Source organism: Chenopodium quinoa, unplaced genomic scaffold (assembly GCF_001683475.1).
Source record: "Chenopodium quinoa cultivar QQ74 unplaced genomic scaffold, ASM168347v1, whole genome shotgun sequence".
Taxonomy (NCBI): Eukaryota; Viridiplantae; Streptophyta; class Magnoliopsida; order Caryophyllales; family Amaranthaceae; genus Chenopodium; species Chenopodium quinoa.
Genome location: NW_018745082.1, coordinates 1,929,607 through 1,954,554, shown reverse-complemented (window position 1 = coordinate 1,954,554; position 24,948 = coordinate 1,929,607). Strand labels below are relative to the sequence as shown.

At 34.6% G+C, this 24,948-nt stretch overlaps 1 protein-coding gene across 1 annotated transcript; it reads right to left on the bottom strand.

The window, feature by feature from the left end:
- Positions 1-14,157: 14,157 nt before the first annotated feature.
- Positions 14,158-16,719, bottom strand: LOC110709902. Its single transcript, XM_021888162.1, has 4 exons — positions 15,816-16,719; positions 14,968-15,752; positions 14,715-14,883; positions 14,158-14,633 (listed from the first exon to the last, which is right to left on the bottom strand). The coding sequence occupies exons 1-4, from the start codon at positions 16,717-16,719 to the stop codon at positions 14,158-14,160; spliced, it is 2,334 nt and encodes a 777-aa protein (XP_021743854.1).
- Between the last annotated feature and the right edge of the window lie 8,229 nt (positions 16,720-24,948).

The following is a 24,948-nucleotide window of genomic DNA, read 5'->3' as shown; positions in this document are numbered from 1 at the left end:
CGTGTATTTTGTTATTAGAAAGAGGTACGAGACATCCAAGTAAGTGCTTTAATTGTTTAATTAATATGATATAGAGATCATGTTTAGGTTGTTATGTTGATTCCTAGTATCATATTAGGATATTTTTCTTAATTTGATGTTTAGGGTGACAACAATAAGTTCCTAGTATCATGTTTAGGGTAAAGAATATAATGTCAATTATGATTTCTATGACGCTTCTATTTTCTTTCCTAATAGCATGCTAGTATCATGTTAGGGCTATATATTTGATCTTTGATGTTTAGCATCATGTCTAAAATCTTGCTATTATTATGCTTTAACATGATTATGATGATTATTCTTATTATTATAATTATTGTTATGATTATAATTATGTTGCTTGATTATATTTATTTTTATTGCTTGATCACACCTTTTATGCATGTTTAAAGGGAATTGGTACTTGGAATCACGCTTAATAAGATAATTAATAATCTTGTTTAGGGTTAATATGATTATAATTCAAGTGATCGCCAATAATAGTTTTATTTGTGCATTAATATTTAACCAACATAGATAAACAGGTTTAGGGTTAATCCTATTGATTGCATGTTAGTTAGAAAGCGCACATGAATACTATCAGAATAAAGTAGAGGCCTATTATTAAGGCAGGTTCAATCTCTTTTAGGTTGAATTTGTACCTTCATCCCAGAACTACCAGTCTTGGTTCCAGACCTATTGGAGTTGACGATCTCGTGGATCGTTAAAGGGTGTAACCTTTACCTCGTGAATGGTTTACAAGTTCCTAAAACTTGTTGGCAACTCTTTTGCTCTATCTTCTTTCCGTTTGGACGCCACCGTACTTTAGTGTATGATCACAGTGGGGTTCAAGTCTAGGGATAATGCTTGAAATATTCCCTACAGTTTTTGGTGACTCTGCTGGGGAGGATTTCTATTTTAATTCCTGAAATTTATTTCGACAATGATTTAGAATGAGTAGTTGAGACTCGAATAGTTCTAAGTATTTCATGTGCGTAATTTTGATTCACATTATTGTCATATGCATAAAAAATCTCATTGGAAAGACAATCCGTAATGAGTTAAAATAATGCTGTTGAGGAATATTTGAGGAATATCTTTCACAACTAGGATCAAAATAATGCTGCGCGAAACTGGAAAATTTTATCGAGAACATAAAGCTGTTGAGGCATGTAGGAACTAGCGTCAGAAAACAGAGTCTAGCGCCACTGATTTGACTCTGGCGCCAGGCGCCAAAGACAATTCTTGGCACCGGCCTCTATTTGCTGGCACCAAGTTCTTCCAATACCGAGCCAGAAATATGCGTTCTAATTTTGACCATTTTTAGCACTGTTTGCTCAATCCTACTTCCTGATTGAGTTTTTCTCACTTTTCTAAAACCCATATGTGTTCTAGATATGAACATAACCCTCTTGGAATTCATGCTCCATCTACCTGATTGAACGCTCTCTGCAACAAAGGGTACATCCGAGAATGTTGAATTCACCAAACCATGGAAGCGAGTTTTTAACTCGCGGTGTCCCATCCACTCGCGCCAACCCTTCACGGTTAGGCTTCCGCGTGGTGCATTCGCACAATTAACCATGGATCCTCCTTGACTAACCCATATCCCGAACTTTAGAGAACTAGAGCATGGTTAGGTTGCAAACTCATTGCATCAAATTGTGCCTACTTGCCTAATTGTGCATTATTTGCTGTGCATACTCTATGTGTTTTTCCTAACCGTTTGTTTGACTTGTGTTTAAGATTAAAATAAACTGATTAATGACCCTAAAGTACTTTTCTTAATTAATTAATTAATTAATTAATTTGAGCTAATAAATATGTCTAAAATCGAGTCATAGTCCCTTTAAGTCAACCCGGATTTTTATTCCCGTATACTGCACAAACGGCAACTTGTTTTGATCATAGCCGGAGTTCTAGGAAGAACTACTAGTCGTACAATATATGGATCTGTAGCCCCGAGTTGTATTTTTAATTTGGCGTTGGTTTCATCCAAATCAGAGTCACAGACCAAACGCTATGACTAAAATACCACAGTCTGTCCAGTTTAATGCATATACGTGAGGTCTTAACTTAGTCTTTGTTTGAGTCTAGTCACATAGTCTAGTCACATGGTCATGACACGAGTCTTAACATGTCACTTGCACTCACAATATAGCACACACCTCATACATGTCACCATGACCATGTCTTAGGTTCATGCATGAGTCGTTTTTTTTTTTCCGTCATTTGAGTTGAGGGTACATTTTATTCCTAATTTTGTCATATCTCTCCATCTACATCATCTTTCCATTATCTACATGCTTTCTCCATATCACAACCTTCATTCTTCATACCTTCTTCCATCCATGCATGTTGAATCGAGTTTGAGTCATGTGATTGACAAACAAACAAAAAGAGGGTAATGATGAAACAAATGCACAAGGCAAGCTTCTCGCCAAGATTTCATGCTTTCTTGTTCTTTTTTTCAAACCCTTTCCCCAATAAGTCTAGCATAGGCACCTTTCATCCTCCTTGAATTTATTTCTTAGAGTTTGATTTTTACCCTTCACTTTTAAATAAAAATGAGCATCTATTTCCTTGCATATGATCATTGCATTAAAAAAAATAATGTCAAACTAAGCACAAGGTATACCAATTATTTGAGGCACCCCTTGTAGCCACATCATATCACCTTTCACCCTTCAAATATGCAATCCTTTTTTGGTAAACCACTTTGAGCCTCGTCTAATGATAGACCTTTCAGTTTTCAACCTACATCTACCTAACCTTGGGATGGAATGGTGTGTAACTTATGTAACTTCAAAAAGCTTAAGTGACTTCAAAAGATTAAAATAGCAAAAAATAAGCAAATAATAATAATAATAAAAAAGTGTACAAAAGGGAAAGTGTTCCAATGTCTTTGACATGAACACGTCTTTGATATGAACACGTCTCAGATTGCGTCTCTTATCGAGTGCTCGGTACCGTGCCTGAGAAGCATGAATGTCAAGTGAGTGATAGACTGCATGATCGGGATTGCCCACACATATAAAAATAAAATAAATAAAGAGTAGAAAGCCTCAAGCATAAAAATATAAAGATTCAAAAGCAAAGTTGCACACCTTGGGGGCTTATCTAGGGTGTTGAGCCTTTTATCCCCTTCTTCTTCAACCTTTATCCTAACCACGTTACAACCATTAAAAAGACCTTTTTGAGGTATACACACACTTGTGCGAGGTTCGGCTAGAGCTACGTTCGGCCTAATTCCTAAAGGATACGTAGGCAACCTCACATCGAGGTGCGGCCGCAATAAACATGTATTCATATTCACATTCACACACCATGATCATATCAAGGGATCTCCAATGATCATCCTTATCGACTTAGAGCTAGAATTGGGGGCTTGATCCTTACATCATTAGTTTACCTAGCCTAAAGAATTACCATCATTTGACTCTTCTCAATATATTTCCACACACTTAGCCCTTGCGGCCTAACTTTAGAATCACTTTCACACACTACACAGATACATGAGCAAATAAACTTCCCTTAGGAACCATTTGTCATGAAATCTTAACACAACGTTGAAGCATGCCTCGTCATATCAAAATCACTCATCAATCATAATCATCATTGCATCGAAGTATGAAGTGCTTAGCCTCTGTGCCTAAGTTACCCAAATACTTTCATCATTGAGTCAACTAGGATAACCTAGATGAATTAACCTTTGCACCTTGAGAGATAGTATCAAATGACATTTGACTAAGCTCATTCAACATGCATCTTCAAAAAACTTCACTTTGATTATTTTTCCCGTCTTTCTTTTTCGGGAGAAAGTCGGTACCCTCCACAAAAATGACGGAAATTTTTTGCTTTTTTGCATTTTTGATTCGCACGATCACAATACAATGCACACACGGGTCATGAGTCACACGTGTCAATTCACCTTGGGTCAACCTCTAGTCAGTCAATCATAGTGAGTCAAGTTTATACCTTGAGTCATGTCAAGTCAATGAATCAAGCAACACTAAGTCTTAGGTCAACCCTAAAATAATTAAGGAGATTAGAAAAGTCCTATAGTCAAAGATAAATACAGGTGCATCCCAGCGGCAGCAAGAGTAGGATAGGGAAGACCCTACTCCAGCGCCAGACGGCAACATCTAGCGTCTGGTAATAGATTTCAGCGCCTGGGGCTAGATCCCAGTGTCTGGCGACAGAGCCAAATCACGGCGCCAGAGGCATTGTAGCGGCGAAAGAACGCTCAACCACTCAGAGCAGTTATTTCAACCTCTTTCAGCAATTTCGGGTTCCTTGGTACGCAAGTTAGCCCCTATAAAGAATTTGACATGATTAAGTAGTCGGCTTGATTACAACCGCAATAAGTGATCGACCTGACGAAAGATCGTCTCACTTAGCTTAAAGCGCCTAAGCATTGGCTCATCGAAGGCACCGACATAATGGTTCATAAACAGCAGAGGCACCGACATACTGGTTCATAATTTACAAGCAGCAAAAGCGCCGATGTACTGGCATAGCGGAAGCAAAGTTCAAGCGAGTTTTAAAAGATCTACAAGCGTTGGTCTTTGGAAGTTTTCTTCGGAATATTATCGCAACAAACATTCAAGTATCATCAAAGCTCTTTTGTTCAGAGACGCGTGGACATTTCTTTCAAACTCTTTTGTTCAGAGACGCGTGGAAATTTCTTTCAAGCTCTTTTGTTCAGAGACGCGTGGACATTTCTTTAAGCTCTTTTGTTCAGAGACGCGTGGACATTTCTTTCAAGCTCTTTTGCTCAGAGACGCGTGGGCATATAATTCAAAGCTCTTTGTTTAGAGACACGTGGACATATTAAAAAGAAGCTCTTTTGTTTAGAGGCGCGTGGACATATCCAAAAAAGCTCTATTGTTCAGAGACGAGTGAACATCAAAACAACAAGATGGCGTTCCATATATTGTGGAAGGTTGTAACAACGACAAATGCAACAGCAACAAATCAGTTACCCTTAAAGACGTGTGCTTGACGGTGCAAGATATGCGTTTCTTAAATCTCTTATCTGTTTTAACTAACGCCAGTTTGCAGGTATCGGCGTTACAAGAATGATTTAGAATCGCAGAACGTTCTGAATCAGTCTCCGTCCCTATCGATACTTTGACTTTTGTTTTTGAAACTCGCGTTTCTTTAAACTCAGTCAAAGTGGGGGCTTCTGTAGACACCCAAATGTGTCTCCCAAAAATCAAACCCAGTGATGAATACCTTTCACATCATTTGATTATCGAACAAAGAAAAAGTGTGAAAAGTCTAGTGATGAGGATGTTTTTATTAAAATATCTCTTCTTTCTGTTTTTGAAAATATTTCTTTTTTACCTTATTTATGAAAAACGTGCATTCCATTTTAGTTTGGTCCATGATAAGGGTCCAATAATAGTGTAGTTGGATAGGTCTAGAAAAGATCTTTCCAACGATATATTATAAGCTCAATTCCGAGAATAATGAGGAAGTTATTGCAAAAATACTAAACTGAGTCCAGTTTGGTTTTTATATGCGGCCCCATGATCTAGAGGAGGGCCTATTATTAATTATCATTCCTAAAGCTATTAGGATTGATTATAGTCTTCTAGAATACTCTAGAAGGTTCTCTTAAATCCTAATGGAGTTAGGATTGATAATTATGTTTCAAAGAGTTTGAAATTGAATAAAACTACTCCTTTTTAGAATCCTTGTTTTGCACAAAGTGAAATATATTCAGATATTTTTTTGTGCCTAATAATATTTATCCAAATCTTATATGGTTGGATATATATTGAAATTATCTTTCCAATGATATATTATAATATTAAATCCGAGTTATAACGAAAAAGATATGGATGAGATTTGAAACTCTATCCAAAACTAACACCCTTCCACTATTTCGGCCATATCTTTTTATCTACAAAAGATTTTAATCTCATTCCAATTGGATTGGAAAGTAGACTTCAAGATATTTCCAACGACATATTATATGACTTATTTCAACTTCTGGATCAAAAGATATATGATAAAAACAAAATTCACAAAAAATGTTTTGCAGCGCCGGACGCCAATCCTAGCGTCTGGCGCGAGGCCTGGCGTCTGGCGCTAGTGTCCAGCGTTTGGCGCCACGCGCGTGTTTGACGCTGCGATCGTGTTTTATTCTTTTTAAAAATCTGATTCGTTTTTTTATCATATCAAGCTGATTTTCTCTATAAATAGCCTCCTAAAACCTCCGTTTTCCATCATAAAAAAATTATCAATTTCCATCAACTCTCTAGTTTTCTAATTCTCTTCTCTCTCTAAGCTAAATCTTACTCTCTCTCTCTCTGTTTTCTAAAATAGCTTTTTGCAAACAAAATTCCGCATTCACAAGATTTAGAAACACCTAGCCAAGTTCGAAGTTGTCTTCGCCTAAACGTGAAAGGTTTTAATTTCTGAGGGTTTGGTCCAAATCTCTCTTTCAATTATTTAATTTAATTGTTTATTATTTTCCTTGAAGTTACTATCGCGTATATTTTGTTATTAGAAAGAGGTACGAGGCATCCAAGTAAGTGCTTTAATTGTTTAATTAATATGATATAGAGATCATGTTTAGGTTGTTATGTTGATTCCTAGTATCATATTAGGATATTTTTCTTAATTTGATGTTTAGGGTGACAACAATAAGTTCCTAGTATCATGTTTAGGGTAAAGAATATAATGTCAATTATGATTTCTATGACGCTTCTATTTTCTTTCCTAATAGCATGCTAGTATCATGTTAGGGCTATATATTTGATCTTTGATGTTTAGTATCATGCCTAAAATCTTGCTATTATTATGCTTTAACATGATTATGATGATTATTCTTATTATTATAATTATTGTTATGATTATAATTATGTTGCTTGATTATATTTATTTTTATTGCTTGATCACACCTTTTATGCATGTTTAAAGGGAATTGGTACTTGGAATCACGCTTAATAAGATAATTAATAATCTTGTTTAGGGTTAATATGATTATAATTCAAGTGATCGCCAATAATAGTTTTATTTGTGCATTAATATTCAACCAACATAGATAAACAGGTTTAGAGTTAATCCTATTGATTGCATGTTAGTTAGAAAGCGCACATGAATACTATCAGAATAAAGTAGAGGCCTATTATTAAGGCAGGTTCAATATCTTTTAGGTTGGATTTGTACCTTCATCCCAGAACTACCAGTCTTGGTTCCAGACCTATTGGAGTTGACGATCTCTTGGATCGTTAAAGGGTGTAACCTTTACCTCGTGAACGGTTTACAAGTTCCTAAAACTTGTTGGCAACTCTTTTGCTCTATCTTCTTTCCGTTTGGACGCCACCGTACTTTAGTGTATGATCACAGTGGGGTTCAATCTAGGGATAATGCTTGAAATATTCCCTACACTACCAGTTTTACAACCCCAATTTTCCCTCCACCTCATTAAAGGCGTCACAATCTCTATATCTTCATCTTCCTCCTCTGCCTTCTTTGGTTCTTTCTCAAAAATAACTTTTTGACCTCTAGGCACTCCATATACAATCTCCACATCATGTTCATTTATCTCTACTGATTTGTTGAATGGTAAGTATAGAATGCTGCTGTTTTTTTCAAAATGTCTTAACAGCGAAGCACAAAATACGACATCATTTTGTGGCAAATTCACAGAAAGAATTGCCCTTAAACCCATTTCTTCCACTGCTTGTTTTTGTTGTGGGGTTAAGTTTTACAAATTTCATAAACTTAACATGTCCCACTCTAACACATAGCTTCTCTTCTTCATACATCATAACCTCATCATCGTCATCAGTGATATTTACAACATCTTGATCAATCAGTTCATCACCTTCTTCAACTATTCTCTTTCTTTTTTTCTCAATTTTCTCAACTTTTTTACCTTTCTTCTTTTTCTGAACTTCTTTTTCCTACTTCTGAACTTCTTTATCCTTCTTCTAAACTCCCTTAGGTGATATTTTAACAACCTTTTTAGAAGATTGTCCACCTTCCTTTTCACTAGTTTTTTCTTTGATCTGAACCCCCTTCTGTTTTGTTTGAACCCCCTTTTCAGATTTCCGAACTCTGTTTAATTCTTCTTCTGGAATTTCTTGTTCTTCAACATGCTGTTGTTTCTCTTTTTCTGGGGTGCTTTGGCTGCGCAACACTCTTGTTGTTATAGTTGTTGTGTTCTTTCCTTTTTTTTGTAGCTATGTGTTTCCTCCTTGTGAAAGAACTGATTTTATCGTATACATAGTTATAGTTAAAAAATATTAAAATTTATGTAAATTAATGAACATTACACTACAAATAAAATGAATAAAAAGCATATAAAAATTTTACCTATGAGATGCTTGCTTGGACTGATTAGTATTGTCACCATTGCCTTCACCATTGTCAGAAGTTGTTGAAGGTGGTATAGTACTTTGTGGAGGAGTATCAGATTTTTCCTCAGGTTGTTTAGAATTTTCTAATGGGAGTATAGAAGTTCCTATAGGTTGATCAGAATTTCCTGGTTGATCTGAAATTTGTGGAGGTTGATCAGAAGTTTGTGGAGGTTGACCAGAAGATTGTGAAGGTTGATCAGAAGTTCCTTTAGCTTGTTCATAATTTCCTGGTGGGAGTTCAGAACTATCTGGTGGGTTCTCATTCTCATTGTTTTTTCTATTTCATTGGGCTTCTCGGGTACAGAAGTTTGTGATGGGGATACAGAAGTTGCAGGATATTGTTCAGAATTTCCTGATTGGAGTTCAGAAGTTTCTGGTGGCTTCTCTTTTTCATGGTTTTTTTTTTCTGTTTCATTTGTGTTGACTCGAATGAACAATACAAGAGGGGGGGGGGGTGAATTGTATTGTAGAGGAACTAGGGTAATTTTTGCGTAATTCTTAAAGAAACTTAAACAAAACTTTAAAGTGCAAGAGAGATTTTACGTGGAAAACTTCTTGGCCCTAATCAAGAAGAAAAACCACGACCACAAGGGATTTTAATCACAACTCTTAATAATAATAGGGCAAACAACCTATTACAAATTAAGACTTCTAAACTCAAGTTCCTCTACGAACTTAAGTTCCCCCTCAACTGATCCCTCAATTAGTTGAGCTCTCGAATCTCTCTCTTTCTCCTTGCTTCACTCAAAGCAATTTCACACTCTAGAGTTTACCCAAACTCTACCCCAATACAACTCAATATAAAACTGCTAAGATGCTAAGTACAAAGACACTCAAGGACTTAAGTGGATTTTTGACTCTTTTAGAAAAGCTAAGAATCGTAATGCTCAAGTGTGTTTTTTCAAAACAGAAAACTAATCCTATTTTTACAAGAGGAAAGCAGTTGAAAACCTTACGTTTTCCTTAGCTCCCACTATACCACAACTTCCATGAAATAAGGAAGTGCAGTTCGTGGATGCTTGGGCAGCAAGCTGAAGCGCACAACAAGGAAGTGGTTCTTATATTTTCTCAACCTCCTTTACCAAGTAAAAGCCGTTTGAAAAATAGTTTTACCAAGTCAGATTTTCCAAAATGTTAGGATAAAATCAGAACATAAAATCTTTTAATAAATAAGATATTTTACTTAAAAGATATTTTTCCGAAATAAAATTAAATCTTTGTTAAAGAAAGGAAAAATAAAATCTTTATAAACTGAAATTAAATCCACTTAAATCCTATCAATTAACAATGTACTTAACATATATACAAGAAGCCTAAAATAAATAATAAAGATACAATAGACTTCTTGGAACACAGTGAAGCTTCGACTCTGGAGCTTTAGTTCCTCACTCAAGGAACTTGGCTTCTGATTGTCTTCTATGCTCGTCCATAGCTCATCCTTTAGACTTGTTCCATGCTCCATTCTAACTCTAGAACTTTGTTGCATATAAAACCTGTCAATATATCAAAGCTAATAGACAAAAGTTAAAGCCCCTATGGGTTTGCTTAGGTTCCTTGAGTCATCATCAAAACTTAAGATCAACAATATTCCCCCTTTTTGATGAATGACAAACCTAAGCAAACTCACAAAATAAAAATTTTTGAAAGACAATCAGAAAACGAAAAACTTAAAACAAAAATGAACTAGCTAAATTTAAACAAGGAACTGAATGAAAGTTATAGTTATACCTTCTATTGTAAATGGATGGAGAGCTTGTCAACAATTGAGTTTGCCTTCTTTTCCTTCTTTTGGCGTTCATCAAAATTAATGCACACAAATATACATATCTAAACATAGCACCATTTTATTGGTTTGTGTCCAAAGCATAGAACAAAGCACATATAGGCATAAATAGTATGCAAATAGTCATAAAGCAATCAAGCAACATCCATATAAACAAACTGATGTTCCTCTAGAACATCAAAAACAAAAGAAAATACCCTGTTTAATTGTTTATAGACCAAAAGAAGTAAAATAAAACAAGTTCAAGTCAGATCAAGTTCAAGAAAATAAAGTTTTAGAGCTAAGACAGAAGGAAAACATCAAGCTTTAGGGGCAGACGACTGGGTATCTTCTTCAGCATCATTCGCTGGCACCTCTTCAATGACCAAGTCCTCCAATTTCTTCAACAAGTCAGCTTGCCCTTTGGAAGGAGTTGATGTGTTTTGATGCATTGCTGAGGTCAGCTCTGTGGAAGCTTTCACCAAGTCTGACACTACCTTCTCAAGAGCTTCAATCCTTTTAATCAACCATGATTGAGTATCAACTAGCTTTTGTACTGTCTCCTTGAGAGCCTTAAGTTCCAAGGTGGAACTCACTGTGTTGAAACTAGCAAAACCTAACCCTGTAGGAAATGTTTTTTCAACAGAAGCTTGAAGGATGCCCTGTTCCCCCTGAGAACCAGTTTTCTCTTCAAGGATCCCTTGATCCCCAGGTGCAATGTTTCTCTCTTCGCTCAGATCAACCACTGCGGCAGACTCAGCCTTGTCCTTCCCTCTTGGCCTAATAGCCAACCTAGTACTCTGTCTCTTCCCAGAGCTTTGAGTACTCTTTTGGTTTGGCATCACAATCACCTCTTTCTTTTTGTGTTCACCTTCTTTCTCACTGTCCTCTCCCTCCAACCATTTATCCAACTCTTCATCCTCCTTTTTCTTCAAACTACTCTCATCTTGTTTAGGCTTAGAGATGGATTTTGAGAGAAATTGAGTAGTTCCTTCAACAACAATTAGGTTTCGGGCTTCAAGAGTTTTGGGTTGGACATAATGGTTTGTTTTAAGCTTAAGGGATTCATAGTTAGTCATGGAAATTCCACAACTTTCAAGAAGGGTGATTATCAAATTTGCATACCCAACCTTTAGATGATTGGAAAGACAATGAGTGAGGTGCTGAATCATCAAAGATGGGAAATTTATCTGTATTTTGTTTTCAAGGCAATACATAAGCACGACATCAAGGTGATTAGCCTCATGTCTATGCTGGGTTCTCGGAATGATGGCTAGGTGAACAAAAATAAACAGAAGCTTTTGAATAGGTGAAAACAGATTATGGTTGGTTCGGACTTTGGAAGCTTTACCCCCAATTGACTCAACAATTTTCTCAATAGGAACACCCTCTAAACTGAATTCAGTTTCTCCCTTAAAATACTCATCAAATCCCTCATTAGGGGTTCCAAACACAGCAGCTAAATCATCAGCATCAAAACTAATTTTCTTGTTTTTAACTTTGCTAACACAAACTCCATTCACATTCTTAAAATTCGCACAAAATTCCTTTAAAGGTGCATGTGCAATCACATTGTCATAGCAATCACTAAACAGCTTAATCCAATTTTGTGCTTCAAGAATATCATGAAGTTCAGATTACTTACTCGATTCGCACCACTTTAGATTTATACAAAACCCAGGAATGAAACGTTCAGAGCTGGCTTCAAGCCTTTTGACAGCAGCGGACTTCGACTTTTCCCCTTGAATTGGTTCACCCAGTTCCTCATAGTCCAATTCTTCTTCAGCCTCGATCTTCCTCTTTTTCGAATCACTGCGAGCCATGGGTTTGTTTTGGGGTTTTTCAGCAACGGTTTTGACCGAGGTTTCAGTCTCTATTTCCATGGGTGATTCCTTTTGAGGAGAGTTTTGAATTTTGGGTGAGATTTCCATGGGAATTGGAGAGGTGTCACTAAATATGAGTGTGTATTTCACGGAGTGAGGTGGTGAGGAACAGTGGTTAGGGTTTGGCTTCATTTTACAATGGTGGAATTTAGAGGGGTGAATTTAATCGGTGAAAAGATGTAGAAGGTTAATTAAATGGGGTAGGTGTCGATTGATGAAGGATAGCACAAAACTTTTCACTTGGTCAGATTTTAATGTGATTTGACATGAAGGGTTTAAGTTAATTGCATATTATTTTTGGTCAGGAACTTTGAATTGAATGTAAAAGGTCACGGGTATTTAATCAACAATTTCAAGGAAAGAATTTGAAATTTAAAAGATAAGCAATGGAGGATAATTCAAAATAAAAGATAAGATTTTAAGTATATAAAATCAATCAACTGACTAGTTAATTAATTCACAAAAAGATAGAACAAAATCTTATAGATTATTTCGGAGGAACTAGGAACAAATCAACATAGTTTGTTAAAATACAAACATGCCTAATGAAATTTGATTTCTTCACATACAACCACAATCCCATATGCAATGCCATACATTCTAATGCTTAGGACTATGTTTTCACATATACATATTGTGTAAGATACATATAATGCATGCATGATTGACTTATACCTTGGGGGAACTTGAGGTCTTCTTAACTCAATTGTGTCATACCAAGTTCCATGCGCATCTTTTCAAATTTGTCCCTGCTCAAAGGCTTAGTAAGAATGTCAGCAATTTGATTTTCAGTTTCACAAAAATCTAACTTAATTAAACCTTTTCCCACATTATCCTTTAGGAAATGATGCCGTATGTGAATATGTTTCACACGAGAATGAAGAACTGGATCTTTTGAAATGCATATGGCACTAGTATTATCACAATAAATAGGAATGCAATTATGCTTTTTACCATAATCTCTTAGTTGTTGTTTTATCCAAAGTACTTGAGAACAGCAGGCAGCAGCTGCCACATATTCAGCTTCAGCAGTTGACAAGGCCACTGTATTCTGTTTCTTGGATCCCCAAGAAACTAGGCATGGCCCGAGAAACTGAATCATTCCTGAAGTACTCTTCCTATTCACCAAATCTCCTGCATAGTCAGCATTCGCAAAACCTTTTAAATCAAAAGTATCACTTCTAGGATAAAAGAGACAAAGATGGTCAGTTCCTTTGAGATATCGTAGGATCCTTTTTACTGCCGTAAGGTGTGACTCCTTAGGATTAGATTGAAACCTTGCACATAAGCCAACACTAAATGCAATATCAGGTCTGCTAGAAGTCAAGTATAAAAGGGATCCAATCATACCTCTGTATTTGGTTTGATCTACACTAGTTCCTTGTAGATCTTCATCTAACCTTGTGCCTGTTCCCATTGGAGTATGGTTGGTCTTTGCTTGGTCAAGGTTATATTTCTTCAGCAGTTCCTTGACATATTTTTGTTGGTGAATTGCAATACCTCTTTCAGTTTGTTTGATTTGTAGTCCAAGAAAGAAGTTGAGTTCCCCCATCATGCTCATCTCAAATTCACCACTCATTAGCTCAGCAAAGTACTTGCACAAGTTTTTGTTAGTTGCTCCAAAAATAATATCATCAACATATATTTGAACAACTAGTAAGTCAGTTCCTTCAGATTTTAAAAACAAAGTTTTATCTACTTTACCTCTTTTAAAATCATTTTGAAGAAAGAACTTAGAGAGCCTCTCATACCAAGCTCTAGGTGCTTGCTTCAGCCCATAAAGAGTTTTATCAAGCTTAAAGACATGATTAGGAAATTGGGGATTTTCAAAACCAGGAGGTTGTTCCACGAACACCTCTTCTTCAACCGTTTAGGAAAGCACACTTAACATCCATTTGATATAGTTTGAAACCCATAAAAGAGGAAAAAGCAATTAAGATTCTAATAGCTTCTAATCTAGCAATAGGAGCAAAAGTTTCTTCAAAGTCAATACCTTCTTGCTGATTATAGCCCTTCACAACAAGTCTTTCTTTGTTTCTCACAATTGTTCCATATTCATCCAGCTTGTTCCTGAATACCACTTGAGCCCTATAACCTTTTTGTATTTAGGTTTCTCTTAAAGATGCCAGACCTTGTTCCTTTCGAACTCATTAAGTTCATCTTGCATGGCAATTATCCAGTCAGCATCCTTTAGTGCTTCATCATGATTCCTTGGCTCAATAATGGATAGGAAGGCTTGAAAGGCACAAAAGTTCCTCAACTGTGATCTGGTCTGAGTTCCTCTACCAATATCACTTATAATAAGGTCTGTTGGATGAGAGCCTCGATATCTGAATGGCTTTGGTTGAAATTCTCTGGCAGGAACTCCTATTTGAGGCACTTCTTCTTCAGTTTCTTCTCCATTTTCCTTGTTGCCAGGTTCTCCATGATCTTGTTCCTCCGGGTTTTCTTGATTAGGAACTTCAGCATTTTCTTTATGTTCCTGTTCAGGTTCCTCTCTTACTTCCTTGGTTTGCTTGGAGGTTTCTTCATCTTCTTCCCTGTCTCTAATCATGCCAATTTCATAATCATTATTGTCTTGTTCAGAGTTTCCTTTATCACAAAATTGTGATATGCTCAGCAAATTGTGCATCAAACCCTCGACCAAAAGTACATTTTATATTGAATGAGAACTGGACCTTCCTACTTTTCCTTTAGCAATTACTTCACCCTTTTTGTTGTCTCCAAAGGTCACAGTTCCTCCTGGATAGGCCTCTAGTGAGAGAAACTTTGATTTATCTCCTGTCATATGCTTTGAACAACCACTGTCGAGGTACCACGTGTTGTTCCCCCTCACTAGGACCTGCAAAAGAACTTATTGGTTAGATTCAGGAACCCAGGTTTCCTTGGGTTCCTTGGACGTTGAAGCAATATCGGATTTCTTTACCCAAACTTGCCTAACATTCTTACTAACAGACTGTTCCTTCTTGTAACACGTGGCAACAAGATGACCAGTTTTACCACAGAAGGTACATACTTTATAACTAGGCAGGTCTACATATTTTTTCTTGCCCTTATGCTTAGAACGTATGAATCCTAGACCTTCAGTTCTTTTGGTTTGAGCATTCTCTATCCACTTAGGAATTCCAAACTGGCTAATGCTTCTTTCTTTCCGATGCTCAAGTTCCTTCTCTAATTTTGCCTTTTCAATTCTTAACTCATCAAGATCATATTTTAATTTTTCAAAATCCTCATTCAATTTAGGCAAAGATTCAGAGGAGGAACTCGGAGACACTTCAGTATTAGCAAGTTTGTATTGAGTCAATTCTACATTAACCATGATATTCTCAAACTTGAGTTTCTCATTCATTTCTTTTAATAGAAGATTTTTGTCAAAAAGTTCAAAAAATCTACTTTGAACATCAGCTCGTTGATTCTCAATCCACGTACTGTGTTCCTTGCTGACTTTGAGAGCTCTTTGACATTCACCTAGACGAATACTAGTGTGAGTCCAGTCGTCTTCTAATTCAAACACTAAATCAATGAGAGCATCTTTAGTATAAGTTTTAAGCACATTAGGATCAAGTAATACCTCTTTAGCAAGCTCATCGTTGTAAGCCTTTTCATCACGTTTGGCCATCAGACATAGATGAGTTGTTTCTTCTTCAGGTTGTTTCTCTTCATCCTCACTTTCAGAATTTCCCCAGGCAGCAATCATAGCCTTCCTAATGTCTGTTTTATTGAAAGGAGTTTTGTTGTAGTTGCTCTTAACTTATTCCTTTGCCTTCCATTTACCTTTCTCTGTATCCCAAAGTGGACACTCACGAATAAAGTGTTCTAGAGATCCACATTTGTGACAACCAGAGTCAGTTTTTGAAGTAGAGGGTTTCTTGGTGAAGTTCCTTGACTTGTTGTTTCGGTTGAACATTCTTTTGAACCTTCTTACCAACATAGCAACCTCTTCTTCATCGACTTCAGAGTCTTCTTGATCTCCATCTTTGAAAGCCAAGCCTTTTCCTCGGTTTCCTTCACTGTTGCTTGTTCCTAGGTGTAGCTCATGGGTTATAAGGGAACCAGCAAGTTGCTCAATATTGAACTTTGTGAAGTCCTTTGTTTCTTGTAAGGCTGTCACCTTGGCTCTCCATCTCTCATCTTGGGGGAGGCTTCTTAGAACTTTTCTGACCTGCTCATCTATAGGGATTTGATTTCCAAGAGAAACAAGCTCATTAGTAATGTTAGTAAATCTAGTTAACATTTCCTGAATTGATTCTTTTGGTTGCATTTCAAACCGTTCATATTTTGACATAAGCAAGTCAATCTTAGAGCGTTTCACTTCGTTAGTTCCTTCATGAGTGACTTGAAGTAAATCCCAAATTTCTTTAGCATTTTTACAACCCATAACATGGTTGTGTTCATTTGGTCCAAGTCCACAATGAAGTAATTTAACAGCAAGTGCATTAATTTCCATTTTCTCAAAATCTTCCTTATCAAATTCAGACATGGGTTTAAGTACTACCTCATTTTCACCAGTGGTTTTGGTAATTTCAAAATAACCAACTTCGATCACTCTCCAAACCTGGTAGTTGTCGGCTTTGATAAAAATCTCCATCCTGTTCTTCCAATAGGTGTAGAATTTTCCATTGAACATAGGAGGACGTTGCGTAGAGTAACCTTCTTCCAGTTTCTCGTGATTGTTCATCTTGATTCCAGGAACTTAACTAGTCAGGGTTTCCTGATTTCTTCGAGGAACCTGCTCTGATACCAATTGTTGACTCGAATGAACAATACAAGAGGGGGGGGGTGAATTGTATTGTAGAGGAACTAGGGTAATTTTTGCGGAATTCTTAAAGAAACTTAAACAAAACTTTAAAGTGCAAGAGAGATTTTACGTGGAAAACTTCTTGGCCCTAATCAAGAAGAAAAACCACGACCACAAGGGATTTTAATCACAACTCTTAATAATAATAGGGCAAACAACCTATTACAAATTAAGACTTCTAAACTCAAGTTCCTCTACGAACTTAAGTTCCCCCTCAACTGATCCCTCAATTAGTTGAGCTCTCGAATCTCTCTCTTTCTCCTTGCTTCACTCAAAGCAATTTCACACTCTAGAGTTTACCCAAACTCTACCCCAATACAACTCAATATAAAACTGCTAAGATGCTAAGTACAAAGACACTCAAGGACTTAAGTGGATTTTTGACTCTTTTAGAAAAGCTAAGAATCGTAATGCTCAAGTGTGTTTTTTAAAACAGAAAACTAATCCTATTTTTACAAGAGGAAAGCAGTTGAAAACCTTACGTTTTCCTTAGCTCCCACTATACCACAACTTCCATGAAATAAGGAAGTGCAGTTCGTGGATGCTTGGGCAGCAAGCTGAAGCGCACAACAAGGAAGTGGTTCTTATATTTTCTCAACCTCCTTTACCAAGTAAAAGCCGTTTGAAAAATAGTTTTACCAAGTCAGATTTTCCAAAATGTTAGGATAAAATCAGAACATAAAATCTTTTAATAAATAAGATATTTTACTTAAAAGATATTTTTCCGAAATAAAATTAAATCTTTGTTAAAGAAAGGAAAAATAAAATCTTTATAAACTGAAATTAAATCCACTTAAATCCTATCAATTAACAATGTACTTAACATATATACAAGAAGCCTAAAATAAATAATAAAGATACAATAGACTTCTTGGAACACAGTGAAGCTTCGACTCTGGAGCTTTAGTTCCTCACTCAAGGAACTTGGCTTCTGATTGTCTTCTATGCTCGTCCATAGCTCATCCTTTAGACTTGTTCCATGCTCCATTCTAACTCTAGAACTTTGTTGCATATAAAACCTGTCAATATATCAAAGCTAATAGACAGAAGTTAAAGCCCCATGGGTTTGCTTAGGTTCCTTGAGTCATCATCAAAAATTAAGTTCAACAATTTGGCTTCTGTGGTTCAAAAGTTTGTGGAGGTTGATCAGAAGATTGTGAAGATGGTTTAGTGTTTCGTGGTTGATTAGAAGTTTGCGGGGGTTGATCAGAAGTTTTTGGAGGTCTATCAGAAGTTTGTGGAGGTTGATCAGAAGATTGTGAAGTTTTTGGAGTTTTGTTTGCTTCTTGTTGCAACTCAGAAGTTTCAAGGTGGTGTTCAGATGGTAGTGGGGACTTTCCAGCAGTTGGACAACTAATAAAAAAATAACAACAGAATAAACATTTCTAACTAATACATGAATATAAAGAAAATTGAAATCATATGAATATATCCATGTTGAACTCAACATTCTCCATGAAAGAAAAGAAAATAAGAAAAAAAATAAATTCACTCATTGAGTAAATGTAAGAACTTCATCAACAAGATATCCAACTCTCTAAATGGTTCGGATAGCTTAAACTAATCCTTTGATCCCACGTTCTGCAGAGACGGGAAATATCTAAAAGATGCCTTTTCTTATGTGTTCAAGTGTTTAACCCAAGATATCTTAGCAACAAGCAATAAAACTATAGGACATCCCTACAAAGTTTCACCTCAAATTAGTATTAGATACTAAGTCATAATACTTGACAAAATGGAGGGAAGATTAGCTTATGAGCAAAGACGAGAAAATTAGACAATTTATAAGAAAATATATGCACATAGCATGCAAAATTCAGATAGAAAATGGAAAAAATCAGGTTCATAATGTAGTGAAATTGCAAATGCTATAACTTATCCAGATTCACACAAACTATTTCTAAAAACAACTCAAGTATAGCTAAGAGGTTGGCTGACCTGATGTAGTATCCAAAGAGTAATTCCAACAAACTCTATAATAATCCCCATATATCTCTCAATCCAAGTAGTAGCATCATCTGACGCTTCAACATTGACAACAGGGGCACTTTCAACCAAATTGTAGCTCAATAAAAGATCAAGACTCTTCTAATACTCATCTATTCACCTTAATTTTTTTGGAAGATTAAGTTCTGAAAACAGAAAATTAAACCTAATTTAGCATTGAACATGCAGGAATCAAACTTCAATTGTAAAATTTTTTTATAAAATTGGGATCACGCCCAATACTGTATATGTTAAAAACTAGAGCAATTTTATTTGAAGCCTGAAATTACTAAAATCAGAAGCTGTTAGTTAATTTGTTTCCCTAATAGTGATAATTAGTCAAATTCCTCATAGAAGTATAAAAACAAGCACACAATACATCATATTTAAGGATTTTCGCAGAAATGAAGAGCTATACCAAATCTCCCTGCAACAACGACGACACCACAATTCCCCGCGTACTAAGGCGCAACCATTCAACATGTGAGCCCCGCCTCGCCGCCTCGCACATCTCAATCTCCTCTGCCCCACCCTTCCCCCACACCCTATGCCGCCCATCATGTACTCAGTAGAAACCCCAAAACTTCCATTAAACTAAAACAAAAGTAGCAAAAATCCTAGAATTCGTAATAATTATTTTTTTCATATATTCGCTCAAAATTAATCAAAAATACATAATTTAGGTGGAGATTGAGAGCATACCATGATGATAATCTTCGATGAATGAGTTTTGGAAAAGCATTAGAGGGGTTATATTTGGAGCAGCATTAGTTGAGTTTCACAGCGGGTGTGTGTAAAAATGGGAAAAAAAGAATAGGAATGAAGAATTTAGTGTAGAGGAGTGAAAGGCTACATCTAATAAAACAAATAATTATAAAATTACAAAAAAAAAAAAAAAAAAAGAAGTGCGTGCTAGGCTGCTAGCAAATAGCAATCTAGCATTAGTAACCGACGTTAATGAAGCCCATTACAAGTAATACGGTCAATAAAGTTTGACTTTCTACTTGTAACTAGCCTTTTTTAGGTTCCTTACTAATAGTTAGTCAGTCTATCCTTGACCTACAATTTGTAACTGACCTTAGTCACGTTAGTTACGATTTCAAATATATTTGTAACCTGCATAATCTGTGTCAGTTACTAATACTTTTGTAGTAACTGGTATAACATATGCCAGTTACAAATAGGGCGTTACAAATAACACTTTTTCTACTAGTGATATATCCTAATATATGAATGGAAAGCAAACTGAATTGGAAGATGTTCAGTTATTATTTTTTGATATTCAAAAGTTTTAGATGGGTTGTTCAAAAAAAATATTCGAAACATAAGATAATGTAATAATTTAATAATAACCATGATATATTCCAATATAAACTGAAATATATAAAAGATGTTCAAAAGTTTTTAAAGGGTATTTAGGTCATAATGTTCGGTGATTTTTTAATGTTGTTCAAAAGTTTTTAAGGGTTGATCAAAAAAAATATTCAAAACATAAGCACAATTATTGAATATGCAAACAAGTATATAAATATTTATATAGAATCGTGTGTTGTTCAGTGGTTTTTGTTTATTGTTCAAAATTTTCTAAATGGTGTTCATCAATTAATGTAATAATTAAATGTTAACCATAATATATTCCAATTTAAACTTAAATGAAAGATGTTCAGTGGTTATTTGTTGTTGTTCAAAATATTTTTAAAGGTTGTTCAAAAACATATCCATGCATAATTACGATTTAATAACTATCTTTGTAGCTCCAGAATGTAAGGAATTTTACTCCGACTAAGATTATTGTCCATGAAATTAATGAACATTCAAGAAAATATAGAAACATAAATACACAATTGTGGGTTTTTCAGTTGATTATATTAGATGTTCAGTGCTTTTTTCAGAATTGTTCGTTCATACAAATAACATATATAAACATTAAATAGGAAACATATGAATCAAAATATACCTGTTTGATGGACTTTCTGAAACTTGTTTGTTTAATTCTTCCAATATATTTTTATCAACAATTGGACTTGCTTTAATATCTTCTAATTTCTTCTTTTTTGGTGTTTTGAGTTTGAACATCTGACTTAATGTCCTATTCAAAACATTTTTGTTTCAAATTATTTTTCAATTTTAAAAATTAGGGTTTCAATTACTTAATATTTTTTTTGTGAATTAGAACAATAAATCACTTACATATCTTCATCTTCTTCAGTTGACGGAGATTTTTTCGATTTTCTACAAGAAAAAAAATTAAATCGATGATTAACTATTTCAAAAAATTAAAAACGACAATAATTTAACAAATTTAACAAAATCGTATCATAATCAAAGTAATTGGAGTGATGTTCACCTTTTTGAAGGTGTTTTCGGTGATTCTTTGTCGTTCGCCATGGAAGTGCAGCAGTTTTTAGAGAGAGAAAATTAAGAGTTGAGTGAGAAAATTAAAAAGAGGAGAGAGAAATGCAAATAAATTAATTGAAGGAAGTGTATAATTTATGAGAAGAGAAAGAATGTTTTAAAATGATTAAAAAAAATAAAATGGCGGTTTATTTTTAGAAGTTTAGAACGATTATTTTTATTTTTTTTTTAAAAAACCGTATTATGTGGTCATGACGGTTGGACGAGTTTTTTTTTATTTGGGCGTGGGTTTTATGTCTGGGTTCTGTTTGTTGGGCCGCGTATTGGGCTGGGTGCACCATGGTGTATGTAATACCAATTGCCTTTTTGTACTTCGTCTATTTTATTTTACCCTGTAAGGTGATGTTCTTTAATATTTAATAATAAATTATTATAATAAAAATTAATATTTAATAATAATAATAATTATAATAATATTTAATGACAATAACAATAATTATATTATTATTTTAATTTTTAATAATAATAACAAAAATAATATTTAATAATAATAATAATAATAATAATAATAGTAATAATAATAATAATGATAATGACAATCACAACAATAAAAATAACAATAATAGTAATAGTAATAGTAATAGTAATAATAATAATAATAATAATAATAATAATAATAATAATAATAATATTAATGATAACAATAACAATAATACTAATACTAATACTAATAATAATAATAATAATAATAATAATAATAATAATAATAATAATAATAATAAAATATGCTCTGCTCAGCTCGACTAAGCTTTGCTCTATGCTGCAATCTACTCTGCTGACTCCAGCTTTGCTTGCCTAGAAGCTCAGAAGAACAAGGCCTAAGTCTGGTATTCCCTGGAAAAGCACAATTAGGCCTAGGGATGGCAACGGGTCAAGGACCCTGCCCAGACCATGTCGGACCCTACCCTGAAATACGGGTATGGGTCCAATTTTTAAAAACCATGTGGATCCAGGTAGGGTATAGGTCTAGATGGTATCGGGTAGGATAAGAGTCTGAATTCATTATACCCGGACTCTTGACCCTACCCATGGACCCGTCATACCCAGACCCTACCATAACATGTACTTAGCCCCGTTCAATATATTAAATAAATAAATAAAATACTTGTAAAAGTAAAACCCTAAGTAAGGAACTCATAGGCGCTCACTTTCATAGTTTTACAATTTGTCAAATTAATTCTAATGTTCTCATGTATTAGTTTTGTTTTGTCTTTTTTTTTTTTTTTTTTAGCAATCGTACAGTCATATTTCATACACTAAAATAAGACGATTAAAAATTATTGGAAGAAAAAAGGTAAAGGACCCTATTTGGACCCTGGACCCTACCAAACCTGCTAGACCCATAGGGTTTGGGTAAGGGTCTAAAAATTTGAGACCCTAAGGGTCCGGGTAGGGTATAGGAATAAAAAAAATATTAATGGGTACAGGTACGGGTATTACCATACCCAGCCGAGATCCTACCCATTGCCATCCCTACTTAGGCCCCATTTGTTTGATATTAATTTTTTATAATGATAAATTCAATTTTATGGAAAATATATTTTCGAATAAAATCACAATTGTAAATTAGTTTTCTTGCTTACCGGAAAAGTTGTAGAAAAATTAAAAATAATAATGGAAGTGTGAGGATGGATGAAAGGAAAATAAAGGACGTAAAAATATGGCTTCCCTTGGCCTCCCCTTCTCTCTTCTCTTTCCTCTCTCTTTAGGATTTTAATTTTTGGCCGTTTAGGTCGAAAATAGTCTAATTTTATCGAAAACTAGACTATTCCAACCCTTTTTCTTTGATTTAAATCCCTTTTTTGTTATTTGATTTGTTTTGCTTTATTTTGTTCTCTCCGTTTGTGAGAGTCTGTCTCAATTTTTTTAGGTTTTTTTTTCCAACTTTTTGGGATTCTGATTCTCATCTATGGATGAGGATTTTTTTTACGGATTTATTAATAATTGAGAAGGTAATTTTTGATTCATATGGGTTTAAGGTTCGTCATTGTAGACACCCATTTGTGTCTCCCCAAAACCAAACCCAGTGATAAATATCTTTCATCTCATTTGATTATCAAACAAAGAGAAAGTGTGAAAAGTGTAGTGATGAAGATGTTTTTATTAAAATATCTATTCTTTTTGTTTTTGAAAATATTTCTTTTCTTACCCTATTTTTGAAAAACGTGCATTCCAGTTTAGTTTGGTCCATGATATGGGTCCAATAATGGTGTAGTTGGATGGGGCTTGAAAAGACCTTTCCAACGATATATTATAAGCCTAATTCCGATGAATAATGAGGAAGTTATGGCCAAAATACTAAATTGGGCCTAAACCGGATTTTACCTACGACCCAATGATCATGTGGAGGGGCCAAAGGTTTAATCCTATTCCTAAACTAATTAGGATTAATTAGAACCTTCTATAAGCTTTTTAAAAGATCTTAATTATCCTTTTTGAAAAGATAAGATCAAAGAATTTGAAGTTAAATAAAAACTTTTCTTTTTTTAAAACTTTCATTTTTCTTAAATCCTAATTCTATTCGAATTTAAAGATGTTCAAAGACAGTCAGATTTTATTTTCGTGCCTCATAATATTTATCCAAATATTATATGGTTGGATAAATCTTGAAATTATCTTTCCAATGATATATTATAATATTGAATCCGAGCTATAACGAAAAAGATATGAATTAGATATGAAGCTCTATTCAAAACTGACACCGTTCCACTATTTCGGCCATATCTTTTTATCTAGAAAATATTTTAATCTAATTTTTATTGGGTTGGAAAGTAGACTTCAATAGCTTTCCAACGACATATCATATGCCTTATTTGGACTTCTAGATAAAAAGATATGATAAAAACAAAATCCGCAAAAACTGTTATCCATCGAGTTTTATTTCGATTCGAATTCGGATTCTCTTCTTATTCTTCGACCCTCTTTTTTCTCTATAAATAGAGGTCATATCTCCCTTTTTTCAATCACCAATTCTCATCAAAAATCTCTTGATTTCTCTCTCTCTCTCTCTCTCTTTTCTAAACTAGCCTTTTTACAAACACTATTCCTCATACATTAGCACTAGACACACATAGCCAAGTTCGAAGTTGCCTTCGCCCTAAACGTGAAAGGTTTGATATTTCTGAGGGTTTGGTCCCAAATCTTTATTTCAATTATTTAATTTAATTGTTTTGTTTATTATTTTCCTTGAAGTTACTAACGCGTGTATTTTGTTATTAGAAAGACGTACGAGGCATCCAAGTAAGTGCTTTAATGGTTTTTTTTTATTGATATTATGATATAGAAATCATGCTTAGGTTGTTGTTATGATTCCTAATGTTATGTTAGGGCGTTTTGATCTTCCTAGTATCATGTCTAGGGTAACTTTAATACCAAGTATGATTAAAAATATGATGCCTTTTATGTTCTTCCTAATATTTATGATTGTTAGTATCATGTTAGGGTTAAAGTTTTGATCTTTATTGTTTAGTGACATGCTAGGGTTTGTTATTAATCTTGTTAGTATCATGCCTAGGATCTTGCTATTAATATTATGCTTTAGCATGATTATTATAATTATGATTATTTATTGTTATTATGTTGCTTGATTATTTATTGTTATTGCTTGATCACACCTTTTATGCATGTTTAAAGGGAATTTGTACTTGTAATCACGCTTAATAAGATAAATAATAATCTTGTTTCGGGTTAATTTGATTATAATTCAAG

Bases quoted from the DNA above. Each gene is read 5' to 3' on its own strand.
- LOC110709902 (XM_021888162.1), bottom strand. From the start codon at position 16,719: ATGAACAATCACGAGAAACTGGAAGAAGGTTACTCTACGCAACGTCCT. The intron at 15,753-15,815 runs GTAAATGGAAGG...TCAATAAAACAG, and splicing joins ACTTTGGGATACAGAGAAAG to ACATTAGGAAGGCTATGATT. The intron at 14,884-14,967 runs GTAAAGAAATCC...GTTCTTTTGCAG, and splicing joins AGAATGTTAGGCAAGTTTGG to GTCCTAGTGAGGGGGAACAA.